We start from the raw sequence: 24,165 nt of genomic DNA, 5'->3' as shown, positions 1-24,165 counted from the left end.
ATAAACGTTTTTAATGAATACCACATCACAGATCCAACCACTAAACTCACTGGTCTGCAACTACTTGAGAAGATACAGACTGCACTGAATTGATCAGCACAAGGAAAGTATGCCTATTTCAAGTGAAGGAGTAATGACTCTCCAATTCATGGGTGTAACAAAGTTCAAACTATTCCAGACAAGATATGCAAATACTCAGGAGGCTATTGCAAAAGTACAGTGAGGTGACACCGTGGTGCAGTTAGCAAAGCAGCTGCTTCCAGGCTGCAGTGACTTGCCTGTTCCATTCCCCTCCTACTTGTTGCCTGTATGAAGTTTGCGTGTTCTCCATGTGACCAAGTGAGTTTCCTCCAGGTGTTCTGGCTTCCTCCCACATCCTAGGGATGTGCTGGTTGATAGATTAATTGCCAGTATAAGCTGTTCTTTTAGGAGGCAGTGGAAACTTAGGGGCCTTGATTGGAATGTGGGGAGAATTAGATACAGGGAAAATTAGTGGGGGGATGGAACGGCTCTGTGAGCTAGTATAGACTCAATGGACTTAATGGTCTCCTTCTGTGTGATAATGTCTGAGACATTCACTTCCGTCTTTTTTGGCTTCACAGCACAGAAAGCAGCACTGGTCCATGCTGATCAACATTACCGTCTAAACTAGGCCCATTTGCCCATTGTTGGCTCATATCCCTCTAAACCTTTCCGATTCATGTACACGTCCAAGCGCCTTTTTAAATGTTGTTGTATCTTCTCAACGACTTATCCGACAACCCATTCCATATACTGGCCACCTTCTGCGTGAAACAAATGCCCTTCAGATTCCTATGAAATTTCTTTCCTCTCATCCTAAACCTATGTCCTGCAGCTCTTCATTCCCAAACCCTGGAAAAAGACTACTTGATATAAGTGCATTCACCATATCTATGCTACACATCATTTTATACACCTCTATAAAATCACTCTTTATTCACCTATGTTCCAATGAATGAAGAGTTCAAGCCCAGTCAGCTTTTCTCCACATTCCGTCCCTTGAGAGCCAGAATTCATTAGAGTCCAGTTCTATAAAACTGTGGTCAGACCACCCTTGGAATATTGTGTCCAGTTCTGGCAGTCCCATTGCTGGAAGGATGTGGAAACTTTAGAGAAGTTGTGAAGTAGATTTACAAGGATGTTGCCTGGATTAGAGATAATGCCTTAAGAGGATAGGTTGATGAGATAAGGCTTTTCTGGGGCCCTGGTGTGGTGAAGAGAGCCCAGGAACTAGAGTCTCGTGAACTAGAAAGGCATACAGGAACCAGGGTCCCTGGTGTGGTGAAGAGAGCCCAGGAACTAGAGTCTCGTGAACTAGAAAGGCATACAGGAACCAGGGTCCCTGGTGTGGTGAAAGGGAGAGGAAACTCCCTTTCTGGTGTGATTTGGAAGGAAGCTCAAGACCTAAACCTCTAGGGGTTGAAAGGGAGTGTTGGATCTGGGGCCCTGGCATGTCAGAAAAGGAGCATAGGGACTGGGACCCTAGGGATCAAAGCACAACAAATTTTACCTGACGAAATAGAAGGTGAATCATTGGGATTTTCAGGTTTTCCAATAATTCAGATAGCAGATTAACAAAGTTTTACAGTGCACAGGATGAAACTTGCCTGATTGGCAGCGGGGTACCCAAAGAGCTCTGGCTTAGGGGTTTTCATAGTGCAAGAGATGGAGCGGTTGATGATGCGATTGACTCGGAGATCTGGAACCCCAAGTTTACTCTTCAATACAGAGTCCTGGATGAGGGGAAAGCTCGGAGATCTATAAAAAGAAACAGGGAGACATTTTCAGCTGTTAACGAACAAGATCAGTGACTCTTCTTTGGCATTATATAAACAATTAGATTTTAAATCCTGTGAGCACTACCTGTTTAAAAACCTGAAGATTCTGGTAACCCATGCCAATTACTTATTTATCTCAACAGGCAGACTATGGCTACAATTGAAGGATAGGATGATCATCCCAGGGAAACAGCAAAAACAACTTCAGTAACCATTAGGACACAAGAGACTTTCTTTTTCTAGTATTAATGCCAACAAAAACGACTTTCTTTTCTGATGGTGAAGTAATTGTCATTTCAAGTCTATATCAAATTACTATTGATGTACCACAGACAGCCATCCGACTGGTTGCATCACTGTCTGATATGAGGGGCCAATGAGCAGGATCGGAAAAAGCTGCAGAGGGCAGTGAATTCAGCCAGTTCCAACATGGGCAATGGCCTCCCTATCCTCACAACCATTTTCAAAAGAGCATGCCTCAAAAAGGCAGCACCCATTGTTAAGGACCTCCACCACCCCGAGGACATGCCCTCTGCTCATTACTACCATCAGTGTAGTAGCCTGAAGATACATGCTGAACATTTTAGGAACAGTCACTTCCTCTCCACCAACAGATTTCTAAACGAACCCACATAAACTTCCTCACTATTTTTATTCACATTCTTCATGACTTAAATAAATTGATACATTGATATCTAAATAAAACAGAAAAAAATAAATAAATACATCTTATTGTATTTTATAATGTATTTTACATATTGCACTGTACTGCTGCTACCATGATGCATTTCTGAATGCAATAAAATAACATTATACAGTTCCTTTGAATACTTACTTTTGTTTGTGACAAAACCAAGTGGTAACATTGGGGGAGGTGGGAACAAAGTTTATCTTTATATTTATTTTTGTTTTTATTTAGAAGAACAGCATGGTAACCTTCTGGGCCATTGAGACCTTGCTATCTGATTACATAACCTGTATGTCTTTGGAATACATCAGGTAAGATGAGCACCCAGAGGAAATCCATATGGTGACATGGAGAACATAACATTTTATATTTTATATATAAAATCCTTACATAAGAAGTAGGAGCCGGAGTAGGCCATCCGGCCCATCGGGTCTGCTCTGCCATTTAATAAGATCACTGATCTGACCATGGACTCAACTCCACCAACCTGCCTTTTCCTCATAATCCTTAATTCCCCGGCTATGCAAAAATCTATCCAACCTTGTCTTAAATATATTTACTAAGGTAGCCTCCAGTCCTTCGTTGGGCAGAGAATTTCACTGATTCACCACTCTTTGGGAAAAGCAGTTCATCTCCTCATCTCCATCGTAAATCTACTCCCCCGAATCTTGAGGCTATGTCCCCTAGTTCTAGTCTCACCTACCAGTGGAAACAACATTCCTGCCTCTATCTTATCTTTCCCTTTCATTATTTTATATGTTTCTATAAGATCTCCTCTCATCCTTCTGAATTCCAGCGAGTACAGTCTCAGGCGACTCAACTCTCCTCATAGTCTAGCCCCCTCATCTCTGGAATCAAACTGGTGAATCTCCTTTGCACTGCCTCCAAAACCAGTATATCCTTCCTCAAGTAAGGAGACCAGAACTGCACACAGTACTCCAGGTGCGGCCTCATCAGTACCCAATACAGTTGCAGCATAACCTCACTGCTTTTAAATTCAATCCCTCGAGCAATGAAGGCCAACATTCCATTTGTCTTCTTGATGGTCTACTGTACCTGCAAACCAACCCTTTGCGATTCATGCACAAGCACTCCCAAGTCCTTCTGCACAACAGCATGCTGCAATCTTTTACCTTTAAAATAATAATCTGATCTGCCATTTTCCCTTCCAAAATGGATGACCTCACATTTACCAATGTTGTACTCCATCTGCCAGACCCTTGCCTACTCGCTTAACCTGTCTGTACCTCTCTGCAGACTCTCCACATCCTCTGTATAATTTGCTTTTCCATTCAATTTAGTGTCATCAGCAAACTTAGATAGACTACATTTGGTGCCCTCTTCTAGATTGTTAATGCACATCGTGAACACTTGTGGGCGCAGCACCAACCCCTGTGGCACAGCACTCACCACTGATTGCTAACTAGAGAAACACCCATGTATCCCAACTCTCTGCCTTCTATTGGTTAACCAATTCTCTCTCCATGCTAATACATCACCCCCAGCTCTATGCATCCTTATGGTTAAGTCTTTTATGCGGCACCTTATCAAATTCCATACAGACAGCGGCAGAATTGGTTCCAAGTCACTGGCGCTGTAATAGCATTATGCTAATTGCTATGCTACCTTCAAGTCCCTTCAAGACGTTCTTTTGATCAGAAATAACATGAGAATGACCCCAGGAATGAAAGGGTCAACACGTGAGGAGCACTTGATGGCTCTGGGCCTGTACTGGCTGCAAATTAGATGAATGAGAGGAGATCTCTTTGAAACCTGTCAAATATTGAAAAGCCTAGATAGAGTGGACAAGGAGAGGTAGTTTCCTGAAGTGAGAGAGTCCAGGAGCAGAGGGCACAGCTTCAGAATACAAGGATGTCAATTTAAAACAGTGATGAAGAGGAATTTCTTTAGCCAGAGGGTGGTGAATTTGTGGAATTCATTACCACAGTTAGTTGTGGAGGCCACATTATTTAAAACAGAGATTAATAGGTTCTTGATTAGTAAGGCCAGCAAAGGTTCTACAGAGAATGTATCAAGAGCATCCTGAGCAGCTGCATTACTACCTGGTTCTGGAATTGCACTGTCTCAGATCGCAAGACCCTGCAGCAGATAGTGAGGTTAGCTGAGAAGATCATCAGGGTCTCTCTTCCCGTCATTACAGATATTTACACCACACGCTGCACCCACAAAGATAACAGCATTGTAAAGGTCCCCACACGCCCCTCATACAAACTCTTCTCCCTCCTGCCATCTGGCAAAAGGTACCGAAGCATTTGGGCTCTCATGACCAGACTATGTAACAATTTCTTCCCCCAAGCCATCAGACTCCTCAATACCCAGAGTCTAGACTGACATCTACATCGTTTATTATTATATTGAAATTTGTCCTCTACTGTGCCTATTGTCTTGTTTATTATTTATTTATTTATTTGTTTATTATTGTACTGCCCTGCACTGTTTTGTGCACTTTATGTAGTCCTGTGTAGGTCTGTAGTCTAATGTAGTTTTGTGTTGTTTTACGTAGTCTAGTACAGCCTTGAGTTGTCTCACATAGTCTAGTGTAGTTTTGTGTTGTTTCATGTGGCACCATTCTCCTGGAGGAACGTTGTCTCGTTTTTACTGTCTACTGTACCAGCAGTTTATGGTCAAAATGACAATAAAAAACGACTTGACTTGAAAGGTTGTGGGGCAAATGCAGGAGAATGGGGTTGAAAGGGATAATAGAAATGCCATGATAGAATGGTGGAGCAAACTTGATGGGCCAAATGGCTTATTGCTGGTCTTACGGACTTAAGGAATGATACTTATAGTTGGGTGGTCATGCAATCAGACCTCCAGTGATAAGCTATTAAAGCCTGTACCCTTGCTTTGTTCTGGCCAAATTCCACCCCCGCCCTTTGCTCTTAACAAAAAACCACCACCAAGCTCCATGTGCCCTTTACTTTGGAATGGGAGAGAAGATGCTGAGCCCTGATCGGAATTTCTTCACTGCACCACTGGATTTGAACCAACTCTGCCTCTTCTCCTGCTGGTGTTTCAGGAAGTCATTGCTCAGGTGCTTCCACTGCTGAGAAGTAAACATTCCCAGAATCCTGTAAAACACAAAACACAAGACATTGACCATTGTATACCATTCCTCTATAACAGATTCATACAGCATGGAAGCCCACCATATTTATGCTGACTACTGAGTAGCCATCTGTATTAATACCATCATCCAGCACATGGACCTATATCATTCTATGCCTAGATAATTCAAGTGCTCATTTAGATTCTTCTTGAATGCTGTCAACAGCCTTGTTTCCAGCTCCCTCTCTGGCAGTGCGGTCCAGGTACTTGCCTCTCTCTGGGTGGGTAAGTTCACTTCAAATCCCTTACCCTTTATCCGAAGTCTACACCCTCTAGTTTTGTTCGCCTCTAAAGGAAAATGATTCCTACAGTCTAGAAAAATAAAGTATATAATTGCAGTACCCTATTTATACAGTATGCAGTACGAGGAGGGTATGATGGCTCAGGGCCTGTGCTTGATGGAATTTAGGAGAATAAGGAGGGATCTCATTAAAACATATCAAATATTGAATGGCCTAGATAGAGCGGACTTGAGGTTGATGTTTCCAATAGTGGGGGAGTCTAGGACCAGGGGGCATAGCCTTAGAATACAAAATCATCCCTTTAGAACAGAAGGTAGTGAATCCGTGGAATTCATTACCACAGATGGCTGTGGAGGCCATGCCGTTGAATATATTTAAAGTGGAAGTTGATAGGTTCTTGATTAGTAAGGATATGAGGAAAAGACAGGTGAATGGGTTTGAGAGGGATAATAAACTAACAATGATGGAATGGTAGAGCAGACTCGATGGGCTGAATGGACTAATTCTGATCCTATGTCTCATGGTCTTATGGGCTACATGGATCGATGCAATGTCAATCATAAGCCAATGTTGTCAATGCTAAAAGCAAAGAACTAGAACCAAGAACATCTTCAAACAATAAAGTTTGAAACAGGTCTTATGATTTTATATACTTCAGTCATGTCCCCTCTTAACTTCCTCCACTCCAGGGAAAACAGACTCAGCCTCTCCAGTCTCTCCTCATAACTGTTACATTCCATCCTAGGCAGCATCCTGGTGAACCTCCTCTCCAGCACTATCACATAATGGCTTGGTATGACAATTCTAACACCCTGGAATGGCAACCGAGCAACAATGGACCATGATGGACCACCTCTTGTCCTATTATGGACTCGTCTTTGTGTCTTTTTTATGAATGTAGTTCTTGTTTTTGCACAATCTTTCTCTCTCTCTCTCTCTCTCCCCCCCTCTCTCCCCCTCTCTCCCCCTCCCCACCACCTTCTGTAATTTATATTGTCTGATATCTGCACCTATGTGCCCATGTTGTATCTGTACCTGATCATACTTGTACACCTGACAATCAACTCAACTTGGCTTGACATCCTTCCTGTGGTGTGGTGTCTAGAAATGCACTCAGTACTCCGGCTAAGATCAGACCAACGTTCTATAAAGTATGGCCTCCTTCCTCTGCTATTTAAATCCCTGACTAATAACCTGACCGTCTGAACCCCCTCTACTTCAAAACCAACAAAGGCAAGTTTTGATTGTCTTGGGATTATGGCACTAATAGTAAGAGTTGTGTCAAAGCTGCTCCCAACTGCCATAAATTAGCAAGATGAGCAATGGGCAAATGGCACATAAGTAAACTATTGACAGTGGAGGAACCAAAAAGTTATCTCAAGGAAATGTAATGCCCTTAGAAAGTATTCAGATACATCATTGTATTCATTATAAGTTGTGATATCAAGAGATGTACAGCAGAGATACATACCATTCAGCTCAATCAAAACATGCTAGCCTTAAGCTCCATGAGCTTCCATCATTATTTCCACATCTGAACTGACCAACAAAAGTCTCTACTTTGTTGATCAAGCCTTCCCTTATGATAATCTATTTAATTCACTTCAACCATCCCCTTTGGAAGCTATTTCAACACTCTCGTCTCTCTCTGGGTACAGATATTTTCTGATCCCAATTGGACTTAACATTGATTTTTTTGGTCATTTGAGTTACGAATACGGCAAGAAATATTACTGTTGGGAAACTGAATATTTTTCCATTGCACATCAGTATCAAATACAAGTTCCAGTTGGTTAATTTTTGTCCAGCTTACTATGGAAGACATATACTGTATTGGACAAATATCTTAGTATCTTTTACATCCAACTGGATTCATTTTAAGATTTGCTCCACTGTATCCCACCCTTGAGAGTATAGTGCTCACTCAATACTACCCACAACAGTGATCCAACCTTGAGAGGTATAGCAGTCCCTCAGTAGCTAGACAGTTCAGACTTCATCCTTTGACTATCTATTAAGATTTGGGTTCAATGCATTCTCTCCAGTGACAAGAAGACTATTAACACAATGACAACTGACACCACACCTTCTATCAAGTTTTAGACTGGTTAAAGAAAACATTTTGTTCAGGACACACAATCCATTTAAAGTGTATACTTCATAAATACAATCAAATGTCCATAGTAGTGTTCTTCTGTGAAATGGATTTTATTAAAAGCTTTTAATTTAATTAAAAATATAGCTGCAATCAGATGTGATGGCAAAATACTTAAGCATAAATCTGAAAGGGAATCCATTTGATTTTCAAGACTTTCATTACATTGGGAACTTGCATTAAAAAAATTAAAATAATCTTCTTTTGAAATGTAATATAAAGAAAGTGTTGTGGGTACAATTTACAATAACTACGTAACATCACCTCAACAACCTTTTAATAAACTTGAATACTACAATGGAACTGAAAGTAAGCATGCAGGTACAGCAGGCAGTGAAGAAAGCTAATGGCATGTTGGCATTCATAACAAGGGAAGTTGAGTATAGGAGCAAAGAGGTCATTCTGCAGTTGTACAGGGCTCTGGTGAGACCATACCTGGAGTATTGTGTTCAGTTTTGGTCTCCAAATTTGAGGAAGGACATTCTTGTTATTGAGGGAGTGCAGTGTAGGTTCATGAGGTTGATTCCCAAGATGGTGGGACTGTCATATGTTGAAAGATTGGAGTGAATGGGCTTGTATACACTGGAATTTAAAAGGATGAGAGGGGATCTGATTGAAACATATAAGATTATTAAGGGATTGGACACGCTAGAGGCAGGAAACATGTTCCCGATGTTGGGGGAGTCCAGAACCAGAGGCCACAGTTTAAGAATAAGGGGTATGCCATTTAGAACGGAGTTCAGGAAAAACTTTTTCACCCAGAGAGTTGTGGATCTATGGAATGCTCTGCCTCAGAAGGCAGTTGAGGCCAATTCTCTGGATGCTTTCAAGAAAGAGTTAGACAGAGCTCTTAAAGGTAGCAGAGTCAAGGGATATGGGGAGAAGGCAGCAACGGGGTACTAATTGTGGATGATCAGCCATGATCACATTGAATGGTGGTGCTGGCTCGAAGGGCCGAAGGGCCTATTCCTGCACCTATTGTCTATTGTCTATATATACAGCTAGATGCTGCAGAAAATCAGTATGATTAAGACAGGCTTAGTAAAGCTTTTAGGTGGAGAATGTTACACTTACTTCTTTAGTTGGAGGCCAAGACCAAATCCTTCTTTGTTGGATGGCTGAAAAACATCTACTGATGGCTCTGTTAACAGATTAAGAAATAACACCTATGAAGTCTTTGGTGTGCAATGTAGTGATGGAAGAACTTTCAACATTGCTTCTGTAATTCCATTCATAACATAGATAAGTTATAGTATGTAAGGAGGTAATTCAGCCCATTAAGGCCATGCCAGGTCTGTGCAGAGAACTTCCTTCATTCCTATTCTACAGTACTGAGCACCTTCTGAAAATATTAATTGCCTCTGGTTCCACACAAAACCCCATGAGGCAGTGAATTTCAAATTATCAGAACTCTGCACTGCTGTCACATCACTCTTCTATCTGTTACCTGTCACTTTAACCTGAGGAAAGAAAGGAAACAGGTTCACTCTATCTACCCTGCCTATATCAGTCATGATAGTGCAAATCTCCACCCTTCAACTTTCTCTGCTCCAAGGAGAGAACTGTAGCTTCTTCAGAATAATTTTGTTACTACAATTCTTCCTCCCATGGCAGTAAATCTTCCCTTTATGTTCCCAAGAACCCTTTCATGCTTCTTAGAATACAGTAACCTTAGAATCTGATGGCAACATTCTGATTGCAGCTTCACCAATTCTTTACTTAGCTTTTACAAAACTTCACTGCTGTTGTACAGAGAACAAATTTGTATGCTAAAAATTCTATTGGATCATACTGGTGAAGCTCAATAAACAAAGCACGTATCTGAATACTTGGTGATTTGAGTCTGAATAGCTTGAAGATGGTGGAGGGAAAGAAGCTGCTTTTAAAATGTTGTGTGGGCATCTTCAGGGTCCTGTACCTCCTCCCTGCTAGTTGTAATGAGAAGAGGGGGCAAGTCCAATAACTCAATACCTCAACTAATACATGCAAGCATGCCATGTGCCTTCTTTACTATCCTATCAACTTGTGTGGTCACTTTCAGGGAATTACGGACTTGGATCCCAAGATAAACACCATTAAGGGTCCTGCTATTAACTGGGTTCATTCCCTTTACATTTGATAGGTCGAGGTGCACCTCACCCTTGGCTAGAATTAAATCTGCCATCTTTCCACCTGTATCTGCAATTGATCTATAATCCCACGATATTCTTTGGTGACCTTCAATATTGTCCACAAGGGCCAACTACCATTTTGTTCAGATGAAAGGACTTGCATTTATATAGTGTCTTTAGTGACCTTAGGTTATCCCAATAGACTTCCAAACTAACAGAGGTACTTTTAGAAATCAGGTCTTGCTTGTAATGCCAGAGTCAGTTCAAAACTATTAATTAATTTTTGTGGCAGTTGGAAATACTGTCCAAAATACCAGAACTCTTTCCTTCCCTTTAATGTTGATCAAATTGATTAGACAAGAACTTGCCAGCTCCAGTTCTAGAGTGGACTTAAAACACTTGGGTTAAGAAATTAGTGAAGACAAGTGCAGTCATTTTGAGACGTAACTTGGTTCAATTATTGAACAGCACTGAATCAACTTAAAATGAATCTAAGTTCAATTATGTTGAATATTATTAAGTGACTTCTCCAGTTGTTTTCAGACATGAAATGAGATAGTGGATATTAATTATATTTGTGGTGTGGCTAGTTCTAGAATTCTTCAATTACATAATTTTTTAAATTTCCACACCATAACACTGGAACAGAGATTAATGTTCTATGTTCTTTCTTGAAAGATTTGTGCATAATATATGTTCAATTTATGTTTTTCTTTTGAATATTACTTATCTGATACAATATCCTAGATATGCTGCTGCAAGTAAGGTTGCAATTGCACCTGTGCATACATGTACTTGTGCATATGAGGATAAACTTGACTTTGACCTTAACAAGAGGACTGCAGTAGTCCATAATGGCAGATCACAAAGACATCTTTAAGCACTCAAGGGACGAGTAATAAGCTCTGGTCTTGTTTAGTGACATTCAGATCCAAAAAGTGAATCAAAAAGTTTCAAACAAAACTGACTGGATGGTGGCGGTAGTTTCCAACAGAAGATGACTGAAGTTCATGAATGGCACTTACCAGGTCCATCCAAGTATTGTGACAACGAGAATCTGAGTCTGAGTATGATGGGCTCTATCCTCACCACCTTCCAGGCTGTTGCAATCTCCTCCTATCAAGAAATTGCAATAATTACATAAGCAAGCCAAGGTTTGCCGTGGGCACAGTTCTAGTCAATAGTTTACATCCGATGCTAAAACAGCCAAGAGTTACAGTAGCATAAGTGATTCTTCAGATGTAGGAAATCCAGAGTGACACTGGAGGTACTCAACAAACCAGGCAGCATCTATGGAGCGGAATGAAGAGTCAATGTTTCAGGCTGTGACCCTTCATCCTGACTCATGATTAATTCATGATAAAGGGTCTCAGGCCAAAATGTCAACTCTTTATTCCCCTTCATAGATGCTGCCTGACCTGCTGAGTTCCTCCAGCATTTTGTGTGTATTACTTAATAGTTTTACCAAATTAGCTTACCTTTTATGTACTACACAGTATATATCAAAGTTTTGAAGTCTTGGAAAAATGTTTTAATGAAAGACTGGGCAAAATACATTATGGGCATTTTGGTAGAATGTATTTCCAAATTCAGAAAGTTTCATGTGATTGGCTGTAATTAAAATTAGCAAATCAGAAACACAAGGAAGTCTGCAGATGCTGATAGTCAAAAGCAATACAGACAAAATGCTGCCCTCAGCCCGAAAAGCTGACTATCTATACATTTCCATAGATACTGCCTGACCTGCTGATTTTCTCCAGAATTTTGTGTGTGAAACTAAAAATAGCTTTCTATATTGAAGACATATTAGTCAAAGAGTTAATGATACGATGGGAAAAAATTGAAAATCATAATCAAGGAGTGAAATACACAAAATTTGTCAGTTTTCCTCTACTTCAAAGCCTAAAACTAAAGAGCAAAATGTGGTCATTGAGTCTGAGAGTCATACATCTTGGAAACAGGCCCTTCAGACAACTGGTCAAGATGGCGGCAGCGAACAACAATTCCTTGGGTGACATCTTCCAGGTAGTCAATCATTTCATTTCTTCTACGTCTTCTACTCATTCTTTTTATCTTATTTTGTTTTTGAAACTGTTGGAGCCGGTGTCTTACAGTCTGTAGTTTGATCAAGTGAGCTAACGCTCTGTTGTCCATGAGAAAGCTCCAGGAGTGAAACATGAGCACGAGCTACCACAAGGAGAAGCTCAGACATGAGACAAGAGGCCATGATTGAGTACATTTCTCCAATTAAATTCGCCAATTGAGGAAGACTGAAACATGGACGCAAATGCAGAGGAGAGCGAGTGGTTCAAGTCAGTGTCTTTGGAGGAACCACTGGTCCAAGTCACTGCCATCGGAGATGCCACTATTCTGAGTCGCTACCCTTGAAGGGGCCACTGGTTTGAGTCGCAGCCCTCGGAAAGACCACTTCGTCCTGATACTCTCGGAGATGTTATCAAAATCCTGGGATTTATAGATTGGACTGTAGTTCATATTGACCTCTTTCAATTCTATGTTTTTTTGTGTTCTCGCCCTTTCTTTCTTGTTGCCGATTGGTGGGCTGAAGGTTTGGGATTTGATGGTCGTGTTACTGTTTCACCATGTAGGTGGTCTGCTAGTTTTTGTACAAGGGAGGGGTTGGAGGTGTTTGGGGTTTGTGAGTTTTTGTTCCTTTTTCTTTTGTGCAGGGTAGGGGATTGATGTCTTTCTTTCAAATACTTCTATAGTTTACTGTATTCAATGGCTATCTGAATAAGACAAATCTCAGAGGTGCCTTCTGCTTACATATTTTGATAATAAAATGAATCTGTGGGACTGTCCATTGCAACAAATACTCCCATCCAAGCTAGGCCCATTTGACCAAGTTTGGTCAAATAATTTCTAAACCTTTCCTACTTATGTACCCCTCCAAGTGTCTTTTAAATATTGTTAATCTACCTGCCTCAGCCACCTCCTCTGAGAGCTCATTCCGTACACTGACAGCCCTCTCAATTTAAACCTCACTGAAGTTTCCCCTCTCAATTTAAACCTCTGTCTTCTAGTTCTTGATTCTCAGCCCTGGGAAAAGGCCTGTATGTTTTGTTCTTTTATGTGTACGTAGTATATTGGTGTCAGTGCAAAGGTAAGCATTTCTTGACCATTCCAATGAATACTAAAGCTGGATACTGCAGATGTTAAAATGAAAACAGAAAATACTCAACATGTAAGGCAGCATATGTGGAGAGAGATGCAGGCTTAATGTTTTCAAATTAAATTAATAACTGTTTTGTTTCTCCAGGTGCTGTTTGATACATTGAATATCTGCAGAATATTCTGTTCTTCATTTTGAACTGGGTGACTTGCCAAGCCATGTCAGAGGGCAGTCACAATGATGAGACTGGACATTTCAGACATACACTTAATGGCCACTTTATTCAATACACCTACTCATTAATGCAGATATCTAATTAGCCAATCATGTGGCAGCAACTCAATACATAAAAGCTTGCATCAATGGTCAAGGGGTTCAGTTGTTGTACAGACCAAGCATAAGAATAGGGAAGAAATGTGATCTAAGTGACTTTAATCATGCCAAATGGTTTAAGCCTGAAATGTCAACTGTACTTTTTTCCATAGATGCTGCCTGGCCTGTTGAGTTCCTTTAGCATTGTGTGTGTTGCTCAGATTTCCATCATCTGCAGATTTTCTCTTGGCTGTTAATCATGGAATGATTGTTGGTGCCAGGCGGGTTGGTTTGAGTTTCTCAGAACTGTGGATCTCCTGGGATTTTCATGACCGGCAGTCTCTGGAGCTCACAGAGTATGGTGCAAAAAAACAAGAAGTAAAATCCAGTGGATGGCAATTCTGCAGGTGAAAATACCTTTTCATGAGAGAGGTCAGAGGAGAATTGCCAGATTGGTTCAAAGTGACAAGCAAGTGACAGTAACTCAGACAACCACACATTACAACAGTGGTGTAGAGAAGAGCATCTCTGAATGCACATCACATTGAAACTTGAAGTGGATGGACTATGAAGAAGACAATGAACATATAACTTAATCAACATCATTCCTTTAGAGATGAAATGAGAAACATTTCCTCATCTGTATGGAAGAGACCAGGAAAGTGAAAGGTATTGCTATTAAATGTTAATCTAGCCCAAAATGAACGTCATCATGGATGGTCCCAATTCTGGCTGCAGAAGGAGGAGGGGTGGCATGGGGCCAGCAGCCCCATCTCATAAAAACCCTGTCCTACACAAATGTCAACTAAGGCTCCATAGACCTCAACCCTGGGAGAGGAAGGATCTTTGCCTAGAAGATGTATGAAGTTATATGGTGAAAATCAAAGCCACAGGGCTGGTCAGCCTTCTATTGGCCCAGGATGGAGGACTCTGGTGAGCTGCCCCAGTAGGGGTAATGGGCTTAAGAAGAAGAAACCCAAACTAGCACTAAAGACACAAGAGACTGCAGATGATGGATTCAGGAATAACAATTTGCTGAAGTAACTCAGTGTGTCAAGGAGCTTCTTCCGTGTGGGGAAAGAACTTGGGGGTCCTAGCACAGGCTTCCCTAAAGGTTATCTTGCAGATTGAGTCAATAGTAAAGAAGGTAAATGCAATGTTAGCATTCAATTCCAGAGGACTAAAATATAAAAGCAAAGATGTAATCCTCAGCATTTATAAGGCATTGGTCAGGACACATTTGGAGAGCTGTGAGCAGGTTTGGGCTCCAGATCTGTAAAATGGCATGCTGGCATTAGAAAGGATGCAGAGGAGGTTTACAAGAATGATTCTGGGAATGAAAGAGTTAACATATGAGGAGTGTTTGGTGGATCTGGGCCTACACTCACTGGAGATTAGAATGCTGAGGAGGTGAGGGAAATCTCATTGAAACCTACTGAATATTGAAAGGCCTGGACAGAGTGGAAATGGAGAGGATGTTACAAAAAGAATTGGAATTGGAATCAGGTTTATTATCACTGGCATAGGTCGTGAAGCTTGTTGTTTTGTGGCAGCACTGATGGAGGAGTGGAAGAAGTTATTCCTAAAATGTTTAGCAGGTGGCTTCAGGTTACTGTACCTCCTCCATGATGGTAGCAATGAGAAGGGGGTATGACCTGAAAGGTGAAGGTCCTTAATGCCAGATGTCACATTTTGAGGTATCGCTTTTTGAAGGTGTCCTTAATGGTGGGGAGGCTAGTGTCCATGATGGAGCTCATGGAGTTTTCAACCTGCTATAGCTTTTACCAATCTTGTTCAGTGGCCCGCCATAACAGATGGTGATGCAACCAGTTAGCTCTCCACAGTACATCTGTAGCAATTTGCTACTAGAGTCTTTGGCAACATACCAAATCTCCTCAAACTCCGAATGAAATATAGCTGCTGGTTTGCATTCTTTGTATTTGTATCTATGTTGGGCCCAGGATAGATCTTCAGAGATGTTGACACCTTGGATAAAATAATGGGACAGTCCAGGACCAGAAGACATGGCATCAGAATAGAAAGATGTCCCTTGAGAACAGAGGTGAGGAGGAATTTCTTTAACCAGAGGATAGAGAATCTGTGGAATTCATTGCCACAGATGGTATAGAGGTCAAGTCATTGGGTACATTAAGGTGGAAATTGAGAGGCTCTTGATTGACAAAGGCATCGAAGGCTACAGGGAGAAGGCAGGAGAAAGGGGTTGAGAGGAAAAATATATGCCATGGTTAAATGGCAGAGCAGACTCAATAGACCAAATGGCCGGGTTCTGCTGGTATGCTTTATGGTCTTACGGAATTGTCGACTTTCTGTGTCAAAACCCTGCACCAAACTATCCCTGGCAGCTACCCAAATGGTTCATCAGTCAACGAATCAACTGCAGTGCATCTGTGTGCCAAGAAGAAATCACATTACAGAATTAACTGCACTGGAATAAATTAACAACAGTGTTCAGTCTAAATGGGAGAAAAAAGTTGATCATGTCAGGTAAGACTTGTCTAATAAGGAGGCCAGAAAATTATACTCTCTGTAAGATGACCAAGTCCACTACAGAGCCTGACTTTGGTCATTTCCCTTGGAGAAGTTCATAAGGTTTTGTATCTGCTGTCGAATGTGAAGTAGCGTTTGTTACCATTTATTCTCTCACTTCCACTTCCAGGCTTTGCCTTTCTCCAGCCGTCTGCCAGGAAGAGTAAGTTCCTGGTTAGAACATTAACAACCAGCAGATCCGTGAATAAACTGCACGAACATAGTCCAACAGTGGAATACTATGGAACAACCCTTTTACTACTATGGACATATTGTACACTCAGTTGCCTGTTCATTAGGTACCTCCTGTACCTAATAAAGTGGCCATTGAGTGCATGTTTTGTGTTCTTCTGCTGCATGAAAGAACGATGTTGATGAAGCTATATGTCCATGGTCTTCTGCTGCTGTAGCACACCCACTTCAAGGTTTGATGTGTTATGCATTCAGAGATGCTCTTCCTCACACCACTGTTGTAACGCACAATTTGTTTTGAATTACTGCGGTTTTGCTGTCAGCTTAAAGCATTCTGGTTATTCTGCTCTGACCTTTCTTGTTAACAAGGCTTTTTTGCCTACAGAACTGCAACTCATCGGATGTTTTTTGCACAATTTTCTGTAAGCTCTAGAGACTACTGTGCATGAAAATCCCAAAAGCTCAACAGTTTCTGAGATACTCAAACCACCCCATCTGGCACCAGCAATAATTGTATGGACAAAGTCATTTAGATCAGATTTCTTCCCCATTCTGATGCTTGCTGTGTCTCAACTGAATGCCTTGACCATGCTTTCATGCATTGTATTACTGCCACATGATAGACTGATTAGATATTTACATTAACGAGCAGGGAAACAGATGTACCTAACAAAGTGGCCACGGAGTGTATTTTCTGATTGTCTTGATGTTTTTGCATTAAGGTCTTGCTTCCTCTTTCTCTCTCTTTACTACTTTGTATAATTTATGCTTTTTGTCTGTACCTACTGTATATGCCTATGATGCTGTGGCAAGCAAGTTTTTTATTGCAGCTTTGCCTCACTGTAGTTGTGCACATGAAAATAAAGTCAAGTTGACTTAACCTCCACCCAGGAGAGTGCAGATTCTGCACAAGCTGACGAAATTGCAGATCACTCACATGAGACTTAGATTACTCTGTCTGAACAGTGCAAACAAAGGCAACAAATGAAACAAAAATCCTAATCAACCCCAAGCAAACTATGGATCATGCGAAGTTGGATCAATTACTTCTTTTTACACTTCCTCTGCTGCCATGAACACATTTATTTTAATTCCTTTACCATGAACATTTTGGATTGGGATGAAGAATTGTTATTATTCTTGTAGTTTAAATTTCCAATGCTTGCTTATATTTTTATATTATCACCCATATGCATGTAATTATTCAATGAATTTTCCAGTACTTTTAGTAAAGTTGCTTCAGTATTTTTCTAGAAACTTCTTAGCTTTTAGTAGCAGATGCCATGCCATATGAATCTAGTTAATTGTTATCAATTGTTAATTCTAGTCTGAGTATCAGAAGACCACGTCCCCTTTTTAGGCTGCAAACACGAGGAAATCTGCAGATGCTGGAAATTCAAACAACACACACAAAATGCTGGTAGAACACAGCAGGCCAGGCAGCATCTATAGGGAGAAGCACTGTCGTCGTTTTGGGCCGAGACCCTTAGTCAGGACCCTTTTTAGGCTGGTCGTTTCTTTGTTTTCTCGATGCCTTTTCTTTTTCTTCTTGTAACACTTAATAAAATGATTGTAAGCAACATGTCTTAAGCCTTATTCTTGACTTCTGAAGAACCTATGGATCGCAGAAGCACCAGGATCCCACAGGCACTATATTTTGTGCTGATTACACTGTGCCTGCACTGTGGCTCGATTACTACAGATGCTGCCTCTCAGCTCCAGCGATCCAGGTTCAATCCTGACCTCTAATTCATCTGTGCGGACTTTGCACATTCTCCCTCTCAATGTGTGCATTACTCCTGGGTGCTCCATTTTCCTCCTACATCCCACAGATGTGCCAGTTGGTTGGTTAGTTAATTAAGAAAATTGTAGGTGATTGGTATAGTCTGGGGAGATGATGTAAAAGTGGGGACTATCAAATGGGGTTAGTGTAGAATTAGTGTAAATAGAGTCATAGAGCATAGAAATAGGTCCCTTCAGTCCATCTGGTCCAGGCTGACTCCCACAGATTCCCATTTAACCTTGCCCCATTTTCCCATGTTTGGCTTATATCCCTCTAAATCAGAGTTTCCCAACCTGGTGTCCACAGACCCCTTACTTAATGGTATTGTTCTTTGGCAGAAAGAAAGTTGGGAATCCCTGTCTTTCCTAACTATTTACCTGTCCAAGTGTCTTTTGAATGGTGTTAATGTACCTGCCTGAAACACTTCTTCTGGCAACTCCTTCCATGTACTGACCACTCACTGGGTGAAAAGGTTGCCACTCAGGTTCCTACTAAATCTTTTCTGTTGCAACCCAGAACTATGTCTTCTAGTTCTTGATTCCCAAACCATGGAAAACAGATTGTGCACATAAATAGGTGCTCAGGTTGAGAAGGTTGAGAACTTCAAGTTCTAGGAATGAACACCATCAACAGGCTGTCCTGGTCCAATCATGTTGACACCATGGCCAAGCAAGCTCACTAAGCTCATCTACTTCTTCTGTAGATGAAAGAAATTTGGCATTGCCCCACCAAACCTTCCCACTTTTTATCAATGCAAACTAAAAGGCGAACTATCTGAATGCATCACGGCTTAGTAATGGCAATTGCTCTGACCTATGACCACAATAAACGGCAGAGAGTTATGGGCACAGCTCAGTACAGCATGAAAACCAACCTCTCCTCTATGGATTGTCTAAGCTTCTCATTGCCTCAGTAAAGCAGGTAGCATAATGAATAACCTGACCTACCCGGACATTGTCTCTTCTCACCTCTCCAATTGGAAGAAGATACAAAAGCCTGAAGGCTCAAGTACAATTCTATTGTATTCTATTATAAGAATACAAAGTATGACAAGATGGACTTTTGACTTCACAATCTACCTTATTATGACTCTGTACCTTACTGCTTACCTTCACTTACTTCATCTATAACATAACACTTCATTCTTCATTCTGATATTGCTTAGCCTTGTGCTACCTTGATGCACTGTGTAATGATTTATCTGTACGAAGAGCATGCAAGACGAGCTCTTCACTGAACTTTGAAACACGTAACAATAGTAAACCAATTCCAATTCAAAGTTCGGCGTGGACTCACTAGGTCAGAAAATCAGCGTCTGTGCTATATGACTCAATGATTCTTTGTATTTCTGTAGTGGTTTTGTCATTTTAATGATGATCTTAGTCCTGTAGCGTAGATGAGCAGGCTTGGCCAGAGAAGTGGTAGGTCTTACACTGACTGAATCTCCGTCAGGAAGTCCAGTGACCCACCTAAGCTTCCAAGATGTTTCACTCAAACTGCCTTGATCTGATGTATTCATCTGTTTCGAGTGCTGTATGTGCTCAGTCCAAGCCCAAGAGGGGATCAGAGGATATTGAAATCAACTGCCTAAGTAAATTCAGGGGACAGGACCACTTGAGATTTTCTTGAATGGTGGAGCAGATTAAAGGGCTTTATAGCTTCCATTTCTTAGCATGAATGATGTAATATGCTGAGAATATGTGAAAGTATGATGCAAAGTAATTGAGATGTCTCACAATACAGGAAAACCTGTATAAAGCAGTGCATTCAATGTATCATTGAAGAAAAATTGGAGAAATTTAAAATAATCTTTCCTGCCCAAAAATTACTGTTACTTGAGGCTTTGTTCTCATGAAGCTTGACATTTAGATAATAATAGTAATGAATAGCAGACAAGCTTTTGCTGTGTCAGAACTAGATTTTCCCTTTACTCCCACAGTTTAAAAGCAACAAAGCATAACAAATTCTTATAGATGTGCAGAAGCATGTAAGACTGGTTTCTGTCTTTATCTCAGAGGCCAGATTAGGAAAATGATGAATGAGGTTTGCCTTTGTCTGAAAGACAACCATTTTGGTCAATTTGTGGGGTGTTGAATTATGTTGCAAATCTTTGTACACAAATCACTGAAAGTTATCACATGGATACACCAAGCCATTAGGAAGGCAACCATATTTTTGCCTTTATTTCAAGAGGCTTTAAGTACAAGTGAAAAGTACATAGTACAATTATATCAAGCCTTGTTCAGATCACACATGGAGAATAAGGGAAGAAGTATACAATATTATGAGGGGTATAGAAAGGGTAAATGCTTTTTGCTCTGAGGTTGGCTGAGACTAGAACTAGAGATTATGGGTTAAGGGTGAAAGGTGAAAATTTAAAGGTACATCTTCGCTCAGAGGGTGGTGAGAGTGTGGAACAAGCTGCTTGCAGAAGTGGTGGACGTGGGTTTAATTTCAACTGTTAAGAGAAGTTTGCATAAGTACATGGATGGGAGGGGTATGGAGAACTATGGTGCAGCTGCTTGCTGATGGCACTAGGCGGAATAATAGTTCCGCACAGACTAGATAGGATGAAGAGCTTGTTTCTATGACCCTAAACAGTGCACAGAGTCAAAGTGATGTGATGAAATACCTTGCAATAGAGAAAGGCATTCAAACTGAATTTTAGATAGGGGAGGATTGGGGACTGCCCTGTAAAGAGAGCTGTCTCATATTCATTTGAATTTGGAAGAATGAGAGGTAAACTCATTCATGGAAATCTACAGAACATTACAGGCCTTCAGACCACAATGTTGTGCCAACTATGTAACCTTCTCTAGAAACTGTCTAGAATTACCTACCGCATAGCCCTCTATTTTTCTAAGCTCCATGTACCTGTCCAAAAGTCTCTTAAAAGACCCTATTGTATGTACCTCTACCACTTCACTGGCAGTGCATTCCATGAACCCACCACTCCCTGTGTAAAAAACTTAACTCTGACATCCCCCTTGTACCTACTTCCTCCTACATCCCCCTTGTACCAATTTTATATCAAAACAAGTAAAATGTATATGAGGCTTGCTGTGGTAAATCAGCAGTGATGTATTCCAAGCTGTGTGTTTGAAATCAAGGGTCACAGCCTTAAAATAGGCAATCAACTATTCAGCGCAGACAACAGAAGAAATTTCTCCAACTGAAGGGCAATAAATCTTAAGAAACTCAAAAGACAACAGAAGCTGGGATCTGGAGCAATAAACAACCTGCTGGAGGAACTCAACAGGTTGAGCAGAATCTGTGGAAGAAACGGAATCGTTGACATTTCGGGTTGAAAGCCTACTGCACCAATTCGAACCAAGACATAGGCAATTCCTTTCCTTCCACAGATGTTCATCAATGCATGGCGTTCTTCCAGCAGATTATTTAGTTTCTACCCGAGGGCTGTGGAAGCTCAGTCAGTGAGTATATTCAAGACAGATCATTTGAAAATTAAAGTAGATAATATGGAGCTCAGGTAGATATGCTGGTGAAGGAGACATGGAATGTTTGCTTTCATCAGCTGTGGTACAGAGTATCAGGGCAGAGCTGTCACATTGCAGATCTATGGAATATTAGTTTTGGATTGGGATATAGAATGTTATTTTTCTTGCAGTTTATGACTACTTGGGTTTTTGTATACTCACCTACACACGTGTAATTGTTAAGTGAATTTTCCAGTAATTATGGTACAATTGCCTCTGTATTTCTTGGTTTCAATAACAGGTGTCACCACTACTTGAAACTGGCTATTTTATTGGCTAATTGTTATCCAAGGAACTTCTGTAATCTCTAATCTGGTATGAGTTTGGTCTTTTCTTTGTCCTCTCGACATTTCCTCTTTGCTCTTGTAATATTTAGTAGCTATATACAATAAGTTTTACGTCTCACTCTTGTCTTCCGAAAAATCTTTGGATTGCAAAAGCATCGGCACCCATCATTGGTTTAGCCACACCTGGAATATTGTGTGCAGCTCTGCTGGTCAAAACATAGAAAGGATAAGACTGTGTTGGGGAGAGTGCAAAGGAGTTGCCTGGATTGGAGCATTTCAATTAATAGGATAGATTGGAATTCTGGGTTTATTTTCCCTGGCTGAAGAATGACTTCAACATTTTGAAGAGGTGGGGTCAGATAGATTAGATAGTAAAAATCTTTTTCCCACCATAGGGTGTCTAAAGCATGTGGGCATTAATATAAGGTGAGAGGTGGAAGATTTAGAGGGTGTCTGAGGGGTAATTGTCACAGGGGGGACGGATAGAATCTGAAATGCCCTGCCTCAGGAGGGGATAGAGAAAGGTACTGTCACAACAGTTAAGAACCATCGAGGCAAGCACTTAAACTGTCAAAGCATAGAAGTCAACAGTCTTCACGTGGGTAAACAGGATTAGTATAGATAGGTACAACAGTCAGCATGACCTGTTTCGGTGCTGCATGAGTCTATGACTCTATACAAGGTCTGTGCAGAGAAGTGGACTGAGACAGAGCAACAAATCTAACTAAACTGCAAAGTACCTACAAGGGACCAAATCTGCTTCTATTTTTAGGTTCTTTTGATGTTCATATGACAGAAACAAGAACATTTGCTTTATTAATCCACATCCCTAATCATAGACAGTAGGATGGTACAGCACAGGAACAGGCCTTTCAGTCCATTCTGTCTAGACCTGTCATGATCCTATCCACCTGCACATGGGCTGTATTCCCCTATTCCCAGCCTCTTTGTACATCTGTCTGAATGCCTCTTAAACATTGCTACTGCATCTGCTTCCACCAACTCCCCTGGCAGCATATTCTTGACAGGACAATCTCAGAGGCAAAGGGTGGGCTGTGTTATCACGGGAGGCTAGGTGTTAGCAATGTGTGAAGGGAAAATTGCTACAAGAAGCAAGGCTTGTACACGTACTTGCAGAGGTGCAAGACCTTGCAAATTAGGCACATTTTCACCAAACCTACATAGGAGAAATTTATATTTAAGCATGAAGCAACAAAAAAGATGCTGGAGAAACTCAGCAGATCAGACAGCATCTGTGTAGAGAAATAGACGGTTGATATTTTGGGTTCAGATCCTTCATCTAGACCAGCATTCCAGCATCTGCAGTCTCTTGTGTATCCATTTTGATAGTCTACTGTGAAGTCTGTTCAAGGTACATCCACTTTAAAGAGATTTTCCTCAGTCCAAATGAAAGGTCTCGACCCAAAACATTTCCCTCCACAGATGCTGCCTGGCCCGTTGAGTGCCTCGAGCATCTGGCGTGTTGTTTCAGATTCCTGCACCTGCAGTCTCTTGTGCCTCTTTCTAATATTTCAGCTGTATTATCATATGCATTTCAAATAGTTAAAATATTGTAAGGAGGGATTAGCTTTATTTGTCTAGTGTACATCAGAACATCGAAACATGGAGTGAAATGCGTCATTTTTTGTCACTGTTTGAAGTGTGCTGGTGGCAGCTTGCGAGTGCCGCCGTGCTTCTGGTGCCAATGTAGCATGCCCGCAACTCATTAAATCTAACCGTACATCTTTGGAATATGGGAGGAAACCAGAGCACTCAGAGGAAACCCACGCGGTCACAGGGAGAATGTACAAACAGTTTACAGACAGCGTCAGGAATCGAAAACTGATCAGTGATTGCTGGCACTATTACCACTACACCATAGCACAGAATCTACAGTGTGGAATTTGTACGGAGCCAGAGTTGTCGGGCTGGAAGAATTTGCACATAGACCAATGTAGTGTCACCATTTCTCTCCCAGCAGAACAACCAAGAATGATTACAAGTTCATCTTAAGGAACAAAACAATTCAAAACTTAGGACAAGTAGCACTAGGGTCATTACTTACATCAAGAAAACTCATATTAATATGGAGATCCACATCCACATCATCAATTGTTCCATATTCTCTATGGAAAGACATATTTAGAATAGATAAGTCACAGTCTATGGGATGTCTCAGTTATAGTTATATGTTAACTTGGACAAATAGCTCTGACAAATAGCATCACTCAATTAGATCGTGGTTGATACATATATTAACATAATCTAACAGTCTTTGTTTCAAGTTCTTTTA

At 41.0% G+C, this 24,165-nt stretch overlaps 1 protein-coding gene across 6 annotated transcripts in view; it reads right to left on the bottom strand.

Annotated features, from left to right (window-relative positions):
* Positions 1-24,165, bottom strand: part of LOC140714179 (protein mono-ADP-ribosyltransferase PARP6) — a 157,881-nt gene that overhangs the window by 63,942 nt on the left and 69,774 nt on the right. For all 6 annotated transcript variants that reach the window (XM_073025057.1, XM_073025058.1, XM_073025060.1 and 3 more), the window contains exons 6-10: positions 23,938-23,998; positions 11,150-11,240; positions 9,088-9,154; positions 5,430-5,579; positions 1,629-1,779 (exon numbers count right to left, since the gene is read on the bottom strand). In XM_073025057.1, coding sequence (XP_072881158.1) covers positions 1,629-1,779; positions 5,430-5,579; positions 9,088-9,154; positions 11,150-11,240; positions 23,938-23,998 — 520 coding nt within the window. The remainder of the gene's footprint in view (positions 1-1,628; positions 1,780-5,429; positions 5,580-9,087; positions 9,155-11,149; positions 11,241-23,937; positions 23,999-24,165) is intronic.

Source organism: Hemitrygon akajei, chromosome 21, assembly GCF_048418815.1.
Source record: "Hemitrygon akajei chromosome 21, sHemAka1.3, whole genome shotgun sequence".
Lineage (NCBI taxonomy): Eukaryota > Metazoa > Chordata > Chondrichthyes > Myliobatiformes > Dasyatidae > Hemitrygon > Hemitrygon akajei.
This window is presented reverse-complemented; position numbering and strand designations above follow the sequence as displayed.